General features: G+C 38.0%; 3 protein-coding genes across 3 annotated transcripts in view; all 3 read right to left on the reverse strand.

Annotated features, from left to right (window-relative positions):
- Positions 1-1,415: 1,415 nt before the first annotated feature.
- Positions 1,416-3,668, reverse strand: LOC106532367 (endonuclease domain-containing 1 protein-like). The gene is made up of 2 exons (XM_014028408.1): positions 3,194-3,668; positions 1,416-2,086 (listed from the first exon to the last, which is right to left on the reverse strand). The coding sequence occupies exons 1-2, from the start codon at positions 3,512-3,514 to the stop codon at positions 1,505-1,507; spliced, it is 903 nt and encodes a 300-aa protein (XP_013883862.1). The 5' UTR covers positions 3,515-3,668; the 3' UTR covers positions 1,416-1,504.
- A 1,696-nt stretch (positions 3,669-5,364) lies between these two features.
- Positions 5,365-6,374, reverse strand: LOC106532364 (endonuclease domain-containing 1 protein-like). Its single transcript, XM_014028405.1, has 2 exons — positions 6,099-6,374; positions 5,365-6,020 (listed from the first exon to the last, which is right to left on the reverse strand). Exons 1-2 carry the CDS (start codon positions 6,372-6,374, stop codon positions 5,430-5,432), a joined length of 867 nt encoding a protein of 288 aa, XP_013883859.1. The 3' UTR covers positions 5,365-5,429.
- Positions 6,375-8,446: 2,072 nt separating this feature from the next.
- The window catches only part of si:dkey-85k7.11 (endonuclease domain-containing 1 protein), a 3,045-nt gene continuing 1,583 nt past the window's right edge, over positions 8,447-9,908 (reverse strand). Inside the window, exon 2 of the mRNA XM_014028406.1 lies at positions 8,447-9,076. Within this exon, the coding sequence (XP_013883860.1) occupies positions 8,447-9,076 (630 nt within the window). The remainder of the gene's footprint in view (positions 9,077-9,908) is intronic.

Below are 9,908 nucleotides of genomic sequence, written 5' to 3' on the forward strand. Positions count from 1 at the left end.
TAATTATGAGATAGCTAAGTCATAATTATGAGATACAAGTTTTATTTTTTTATCAGGGTGGTGGAAATGGGCTTCCATACTGATGAGAACTCTTTAAAAACTTAACTGAAAGAAGGAATTACTTCAAACAAAACATTTTCAATATGATTCAGACAAACATTGCTGTCTCATCAAACTTAAACCATAGTGATTAGTTAAGTTAAATAAAATCTTTCCACAGAAAGATCCATACATAGCTGAAATCATACTGAGGGAGAGAAGAGATCTGTCCTCTTTTCACCTGTAACTTGATAAACATTCTCTGATTATCAAAATGCGTCATACCTTTCTGTTAAGAGAAAAATTAATCAAATAGAAGAAGGTTATTCTGTTATTATCTGATTAAGAAAAAGAGAATGTCTCTTATAAGTTAAGACGACTTGAGGTAGCCTACATTCAGTTCTAAGTGGAACAGAGTTCTGTCTCTTTATAGTGCTCATCAGAGGCCTGGGATCAAAGCCCGTCTCCTTGATTATTTCACTCGAGGTGACCCCTACAACACTTTACAATCATTGTAAAGGTTCATCCAAAAATAAGTGAAATTCAGCTGGTGTTCACTGTAAGTGGAAGCCTGTGAAATGGGAAAAATAATATAATTTTGTCATTAGTATAAACACTTGATTTTAGATACATTCTGTGCCAAATTTGTAATGGTTTGTAGAATATTAGTAATAATACCCAAACCCTGAAAAAATAAAAGTATTTTATGCACCTGAAATATAAATCTTTATTTCATCACCATGTAGTTTGATTTAAAATAGTGGTAGTGCCATCTAGTGGTTGAGTTTCAATATTATCTGGTTTTTCATTGCCATTAAATTTGAATAAAATTAAAAATCTCTTGATGAAACATTTATGTGCACTTCCTACTTATACTATATTCTTCTAAAATTTGTAAGTCACAATTTATAAAAAAAAAGTTTGGATTAGGATTTTAACATAACATAACTAATTTAGGAAATACAGTTGTAACATTATTTGTCATCCAGTGAATATTGTGAAAATTCTATTTATAAAACAGTATACTGTTGGGTGGAGTATTTGTAAGGATGTGGAGCCAACTTCTATTTCCAACACGTGAACATTTTTGTTTGTTTATTCATTTATTGCTTTACAATAAACAATTCAAACATTTTTTGCCTTTAAATTTGAATATGCAAAAGCTTCTTTTCGCTTTTTATTTTTGGGTTTTACGTTTAGTTTAACAAAAGCTATATGAACATCTTCAGCTTCTGTGAAATTATGATGAAACAAATTAAGATTTTATACACTTTAAGACTGATCAAAAAATGTAACAAATAAATACATGGAGATTTAGAGAAAGAGACATGGTTCAAATTCAGTTCTTCATTTCTTGCCTTGCCGTATTCGGTAGAATTTGAGATTTGACTATTTATTTTCAGGTATATTTTTGGCTATAACCTTAAACCTTAATATTGACTTTCAATATCAGTCACATTTTGCCTTAGTTATCCGGGATGCAGTCGTTATAGAAAATCTGGAAGTTTTTGTCCACGTCCATCCTCCCTTTGAGGAATTTCTCCAGGTTCTTCAGAGGGACCTCCACCATCTGGTTGTTGATTCGATCGTTGAGCCCGTAAGCTCCAAAGGCGGGGAACTTGTAGCGCACAAAGTACGGCGCGTTCTGGTCGAACTCCGTGCAGCAGTAGGCCGACCACATGTACTCTGGAACGGCCACACGGTCCATGTTGTTGCGACGGATCGTGTGTCCCGAGGTGGTGACCCCGGTGACCAAGAAGGCCTTTCCTCGGCAGTAGTTGTTGAGGCGTTTGCGGATGACGTCCTGGTGTTCGGCCCAAGGTCCTATGTTGAACTCTCTGATCTGAGGCACTACGTTGGTCAAGCTGTAGGTGGAGGCTTTGTCTAGAGGGTCCGCATGGTGCTCGTCGGGATTCAGCTGGCCTCGTTCATACTGAACCACATCGGCGTAGTCTTCCAGGACAGCCTGGGAGTCCTCGAAGTTCATGTGCATGTTTGTGGATTGAGGGAAGGGCTCCATGTTGCTGCTGCTTTTCTCTGAGGCCAACTACAGATCGAGGGAGACATAAAAAAACATTAGTTTAAAGTACAGTCAGTATTTTCATCTTTGATGATTGATTTGATTTGGCATCCTTCATTGAAGGCAACCCTTTATAATCAAAGGTTTTCTAATGCTAGTGACCAATGTGGGTACAACTCCTACATTGAGATGCTTAGCTTTGGAAATCTGGTTTGATCATACCACCCTGATCAAACCAGATCTCCAAAGCTAAGCATCTCACTGTAGGAGTTGTACCCACATTGGTCAGTCACTACTTTGATTTGGCATCCTTCATTGAAGGCAACCCTTTGTAATCAAAGGTTTTCTAATGCTAGTGACCAATGTGGGTACAACTCCTACATTGAGATGCTTAGCTTTGGAGATCTGGTTTGATCAGGGTGGTATGATCGCATTTTCAACTTGAAACCATTTTTATTGCACTTAAACAGAAAACAGTTTTTAAAGATACTGAGCTGCTCAAAGAACAAGTCGCGGTATCCTATCCTGGATATTTTAGAGGTTTCTCTGATCCAACATACCTGATTTGAATAAATACATGATCAACAGACCTCTGCAGAACTTAGAGGTAATTCAATTTTTGAATCAGCTGGGATTGGACATGCAGGATTGGACAAAGTGATGGTGCAAGATCTGATTTTTACAAGTTTTGCCACAGCTAATTTACCCTTCGCCACATAAAAATTACAACAACTTATTCAGTTTTACTAAAAATGGAATAAATTTGTCTGGCGTCTTCCTTAATGCATGTTCTGAGCAGTAATATAATTTTGGGAGATGTAGCCTGAGCAGCTATCTTGAATTATCTCCGTCATACTCATACATACACAGTACTAGTGATAACTTTGCATGTATGCTGATGACAGACTATTTCACCTAGGTGACATCTAGAAGAGAGCTAACCTCAAGATGCTTTTTGCAATAGTAGGTCATAAATATGAAACAACTGTTGAAAGTTGCCTGTATAAAAAAAACATTTTAGCTACTTTATCTGAATATTTTAACATTGTAGCATTAAAACGAACAGTTGAATTTACTTTGACGTTAAGCCCGAAAACCGGCTCCACTTCAATGGACGAGCCTCATTTCATTCACCTGAGGTTCAAACATCCAGGGGAAGTCCACCTGCTTGTCGCCGTCGGACTTCTTGAAGTTGTAGGCAGAGTAGATGGGGATGTGTTTGTGGGGGTCGTACAGCGTGACGTAGCGGGGTCTGTCCTCGTACCTTTGGCAGATCTTCTTAAAGGAGTTGCTCAGGTAGCCTCTTGGCGGGGTGCCCATAAACAGAGAGTCCTTGCAGCGCTCCGCGTGGTTGAAGTCGCCCACCACTCCGGCCTGGACCCCCTGGAGAAACACACAGTTTAGCACCGTGACAACAGCTGCTAGGGTTACAGCACGGTTTGCAGATGATGTCATCGCTGCTGGTTGTTTTCACTCAATTCGGCTTCTTGGTGACCTTTCTGCTCCTGCTCGTTCACACCGCTGTCTAAAAGATCCTCTGTCTCTCTGTCATCATTTCCCTTCCTGCCTCCTCAGTTCTTCAGGCTAACTGATCTCTCTCTCTGCAGCCTTTTCCATATATTCAAATCACCCCATAAACACCAGCTCTAGTTTAAAAAAGTGAATGTTATCAGTCTTCCAGCACTTTATCTTCTGCACTGAGTAGGTATACAGTAGTTTAGGTGCATTAATGACGACTTCATTCCAACATCAACGTCATTGGTTATGTTTTTAGAGGTACAGTATAATGATGCTGATTTCATTAAAACTGGATTTACAGACTGTGAATAAAGCAGTTACAATAATAACCATTTTCAGACTGTTCTGCTATGTTTTTTGTGTTTATAAAATAAAAATGAAAATGCTTGAATCAGCTCCAAACTTGGAAAACTAAAACATAAAAAACTGACTGATTTAATATAAAAAAATGCAAAGCTTTGGAATATTGAACTTATTTTAAATAAAACCTGTGTTATTTATTTTAATTTTTGTATAATTTACCATTTTTTTGGACCATTCTTTTTTCTGTAATGATCTACACAAATGAATGCAAAATAAGTTTTTGTTGTTTTTAATGTGTTTTATTATGTTAAACTTGTCATAAACCTTGCACAAAAGTGAAGAAATTTGTATTTGGTAGATTATTTCTTAGTTGTAACATTGTTTCTTGGTAATAAATCTTATACTGTTTGAAAGCCTGTTAGTTTCCCTTTTAAATGGTGCCACATTTGTAAGGAACATGCATTTGTGGGATGAGTATGTGGGCTGTGCACTTGAAGAAAAATCCCAAATTATTTCTGTCAAACATCTAATTTTGCTGTTTTATTGTTGTTTTGAGCTTCTTATACCCCCAGGTCCTGCCAATTATGATTTATTTCCAAGAAGCATTGTTACATTAAATAAATCTACCAAATATTAATTTCCTTACTTTTTATGCTTTTTATTTGTATAAGTGATATTTCTGCCTCTCCTGCTCAAAGTAGCAGTTTTTTCATGCTTTAATTTCCTACCACTTATGTATAAATGAAAAGAAAATACAGAAATAAATTATATAAAAAAATCTCCAAATTCTTCTCCAAAAAACTGAAAATACTGTCTAACAAGTTCGATGTCATCCAAACTGTTTAGGCTGGCTTCAAATAAGCTATTTACAAACTTAACAGATACATATACCGAGTGAAAATATGACCCAAACTGACCTTAAAGCTAAAATTTTCTCTTGGTAAATACACTTTCACGTGAATTGTCTTTGTTCTCCTTGAATGTGTCAGTAATAAAGGTCTCACATTTTATTTATTTATAGACAAGTAAAGTCCATGGTTCCTGGACAGCTCAGATAAGTGATGTTAAAAGCAAAACACTTTTAATTGGACTCTAATCAAAGAAAAAAAGGACATTTTTGAGACTTCCTGGTAAATTTCATGTAGACATTCAGGTATAGTAAATTATATGGTATGTAGTGATTATAGAAGTTAAATAGTGGTTTTCTTGGTCTGCAATAAAGTGATTTTTTAAATACTGTTACCAACCAATAGAGCTTTGCATGAAACTATTTTCTCAAGCTCCATTTTTATTTACTCAATACATTTTGGTAGACTTGAACAAATGACTGCAACATCATGAATATTTGATAGTTTTTAAGAAATTTGTTTTAGTTCTGCTTTTATTGTTATTGTAAGAACCCATATTAACATGTTACAGTAATGTGAAGACAATAACATGATGGTTGTTTCCATTTGTTTTTCAGTTTCAGACTGGTTTAAATTGAAATTTGAGCATTGATAGTTGTATTTTTCTGCAACAAGACACCAAGTAGCTTATCACATTAATCTCAATAAGTTTGACCAGATGAGGGCATGCAGTCCCCCACAAAGATCTGAAAGTTCTGGTTCACAAACAAAGTCCTCTTGAGGAAGTCCTTCAGGTTTGGGACGGTAATTTCTACCACCTCATTGTTCTCCTCCTGGTTCAGGCCATAGTGAGCGAACGACGGCAGCTTGTACCGCTCGTCAAAGGGAGCGTTGTGGTCATATTCGGTGCAGCAGTAGGCCGACCACAAGTAGGTGGGCACGGCGATGCGATCCATGTTCTCCCTGCGGATCATCCTCCCCATGGTGGTGACGCCCGTGACGATGTAAGCCTTTCCCAGGCAGTAGTTGTTGAGGCGCTGGCGGACCACCTGCTCCTGCTCGTGCCAGACTCTGTTGTTGACATCGGGCACCATCGGCACCACGTTGGTGAGGGTATAGGTGGAGGCCTTGTCATCCAGATCATTCTGGTGCTCCTCCGGGTTCAGGGTGCCGCGTTGGTAGTGTATGGCATTGGTATAGTCTTCCAGAACTGCTTGGGCGTCTTCAAAGCTCAGGTGCTTGTAGCTAGTGGGGAAGGGCTGCATCTCATTGGTTTCAGAGGAAGTGGAAAGCTGTGTGAAGAGACAGAAAGGCTGAAATTCAGATAAATATAAATAAACTATGAATCCAAGACTTTGGCTGGTAGTTACCTGTGGCTCATACATCCAGGGAACATCCACACACAACTCCCCGTCCGTGCGTTTGAAGGTGTAGGCAGAGTAGATGGGTATGTGGTCCACCACGCTGTACAGAGTCACGTAGCGTGGCTTGCTCTTGTACACCTGACAAATGTACTTGACAGACTGGACTTCCAGACCCGTTGGCGGCGTGCCCATGTAAAGGAACTCTCTGCATTCAGGAGACAGCTCCTCCTCCACCCGTCCCCTCACCACTGGTGAAGTTACGGCTCCTAGCAGGAAGCCCATCTTTAGCCACAACACCATGACAGAGCAGAGCTGTCGAATGTGCAGGACGACAGTTAGAAGGGATCTGAGTACGTCTCGTGGAGTTAACACAGGTTTTACTATTTGCTCTCTATAATCTGGGTATGTTATGCAAAGTGATGTACTGTTCGCACTTTAACAGAGCCACTCAGAGGCAGAGCAAATATTTGTTTCAGTGGAAGGAAGGACAGACGGACAGAGCTCCGTCCTCTCCAACCAGGTGGTTAGAAAGTTTTTAAAGTCCAAATATTTAATCTGCTTTTTACAAAACGTCCAACTGGTGACTGCCATGTTGAATTTCACAACAAATAAAAGCATTTTTTTCCAATATTAAAGCTCGTATAAAACATATAAACAATTGAAATATCTCATCAATATTAAGTTTTTATCATTGAGGGAATAAACTGTTTATACTCTGAAGTATATTTTACTATAAATAAAATATACAGGAAGTAAAAATGGCTTAACATTTAAGTAACACTAAACATCTAACCCACCTTCAGTTCAGATGTAATCCTCCAGTATCTCAGCAGTAGCCTGGATATTTTGCTAAGAGCAGAATTCTTTGCACAGACAGTCTAGTTATTTTATCTCTTCTTTGTATTTACATGTATATTTTTATACTTATCTGAAATAATGTGAGGTTTATTATTCCGACTCATACTGGTCACCTACAGTCAAATAACACTTCCACAAATGATGGTTTTATAAATATTCTTTATTAGAAGCATTCATTATTCACACCACTCTATAAATGTTTCAAAGGCTCTCGTTTTTAACCTGATTTTAAGATGTTTAAAACCCCAAAAAACAAAGCAATTCTATTACATCTAGAAGGAAACATGAGAATATAAACACATCAAAACAGAATCTGACCAATGTGTCCAATGGTGACGGTGAGTCACTTTTTGTTTTATGTTATATTTTTGTTAGATATTCTTGTGATGCACCTATTTCAGATAAAAACAAATCAATGGTGGATGTTTGAGTTTTCAGTTTTAAATGTAGTTATTTGTGCTTGACACACTTAAACTATGGGATTTATTCAACATATTTCCAAAAGTTTGCAGAGATGTTGCAGTGTACGGTGGTACTAGATATTTTTCTGGTGTTATACATTGTATCAGTGTTGTTGTTTTTTTTTTAGGTATTTGTTCAGTTTTGCCTTATGCAGTTTACTATAGACTGTTTTTCTGAGGTGCAAACTGTAGATCTGCAGTTAAACTTATTTACACAACGGGGCCAAAACTAAAAAGTAGTTTCAAGCCAAGAGCCAAAATTGGTCAATATTTATTGAAAATAACAATATTAAAAATAACATTAATCATAGTTTACAATAACAATTTATGCTTGTATAAATGACAACTGGAGTTTGAGTTACTTGTTTGCACCAAAATCAAAGATAAATGATAAATTCCAACTGGTTTTTCTTTAAAGTTTCCCATCTGTCATGAGAAGACTGGATTAAGTACAGCAAGCTTGATTTTTTTTTCGAACAAAATGTTAGCTATAAAACTTATTTAGAATTTAAAATATATTTGGGGCCAGATAAAATGCTAAGGAGGCCCATTTTTGGGCCCGCAGGCCATATGTTCGACACATGCTGTAGCCGTCCAAATTCACTTACTTGACTGTAGGAATCATAACAAATAACCAATGATAGATAAAATGAATCATGTACATCTTTACTTTTAAAAACACCCTGATGAATAATGAGGTGTGGCATTTACTAAAATACTTTACTAACGCTGCAAGTATTGTACTTTGAAATGAGTAAGATGACTCATCAAACTAACTTATTTTCAGACATTGCTGTTAAAAAAAACTTGTCATCAAAAAAAACAGACAAATGACTATTGTTTTTCATAGGAATGAAAACCATTTCAAAATTTATAGAGGGGCAAAATTATTGTAAAGAAGAAGTGAGTTTTGATAAAATTTACTTGAGTAACCAAAAAATGAAAATACAAATTGTCACATTTCTTAGGTTTGCATCTGACCCATGTCGTCTTATTGGTTTTGGTTAAATTTTATTTCAAAGATCTTCAAACTTGTTATGTCGGTGGCTCTTCATCATCAGGCAGGTCTCTCTTCTTCTTGAAGGTGTTTTCCGGCACACAGCCCTTGTAGAAAATGGTGAAGTCGTTGTCTACGTTTGCCTGGCTCCTCAGGAACGTCTCCAGATTCTTCAGTGGTACCTCCACCACACTGTTTCCTGTCGGCTCATTCAGTGCGTATCCTCCATAACTCGGGAACATAAACCTCACCTCGTACGGTGAGTTACGGTCGTACCGCGGGCAGCAGTACGCCAACCATAAATATTTCGGAATCCATAGGCGGTCCCTGTTATTACGCTTGACTGTGGCCCCTGAAACGGTCACCCCCGTCACAATGAAAGGTCTGCCGTGGCAGAAGTTGTTCAGACGTCGGCGGATGACGTCTAAGAATGGGTTCCAGGAGGTGTCCAGGAAGTCTGTGATGAGGGGCACAGTGTTGGTGAGGGTGTAGATGGAGGACTTGTCATCTGGATCTGCTTGGTGCTGGTCAGGATTCAGAGGGCCGCGTCTGTATTCAACAGCATTGATGTAGTCTTCGAACACGGCCTGACTGTCCTCGATCAGAGGGGAGGTGTCGTCACTCAGGGGGAGCACCTTCATGCTGCTGCTCTCATCGTCAGACACCAACTGTGGGGAAAAAAACACTTATTAAGTTATGAATATTTAACGGTCATTGGTCAAACTAAACTTAAAGCCAGGAACAAGATGCAGGTCTGGCTTTTGGCAAACGCTAAGGGTGCCATCCATCTAGAGGGGTGCCACAATGGAGGACAAAACTCATAATTTTATAGCTTTTTATCAGAGTATAGTTGATTTAGTTTGGAATTATCACTGGTATGAAGGTAACTTTTTGTGCTTGTTACTGCATGAGATGTTATATGGTGCAGAGGATGTTTCATAATAAAAGTATCATATGATGCCAAGATGTCAAGACAAACTACTGGTGCTCAGAATGTGAATAGAAAACAAAAATAAGGATAATGGAAGTTTCAGTTGTGATCTGAGAAAAAGTCTGGATTTTAGTGTTCTGCCTTCATAAAATACTGATTTTTATGGTTGATTAATCCCAAGAATTTAGTAAAATGCTATTTAAATGCCTGGATAATACAGGTTTGAGTAGATTTGTTAAAAAAGAATTCCAGGGGAGTAAACTCCTGGATACCCTATACTGCTTCCCTCCACAGCTGCTTGTTGACACCACCTTTCTCTGCTCCTCAGCACTGCAGACATTATCTCTGCCCCACCTTCTGTCTATCCCTGTCGCTGACAGTCCCACCTCCCTGTGTTTGAGTACTATTTTTTTGTGAAAATTATGAATTTTGAGGGTCCTGATTCAGGTAAACTCCCAAAGGTAATACAGCGGGTAAAATAAGTATTGAACACGTCACCATTTTTCTCAGTAAATATATTACTAGAGGTGCTAATGACATGAAATTTTCACTAGATGTTGGTAACAACC

The sequence above is a fragment of the Austrofundulus limnaeus genome, unplaced genomic scaffold (assembly GCF_001266775.1).
Source record: "Austrofundulus limnaeus strain Quisiro unplaced genomic scaffold, Austrofundulus_limnaeus-1.0 Scaffold758, whole genome shotgun sequence".
NCBI classification, from domain to species: Eukaryota; Metazoa; Chordata; class Actinopteri; order Cyprinodontiformes; family Rivulidae; genus Austrofundulus; species Austrofundulus limnaeus.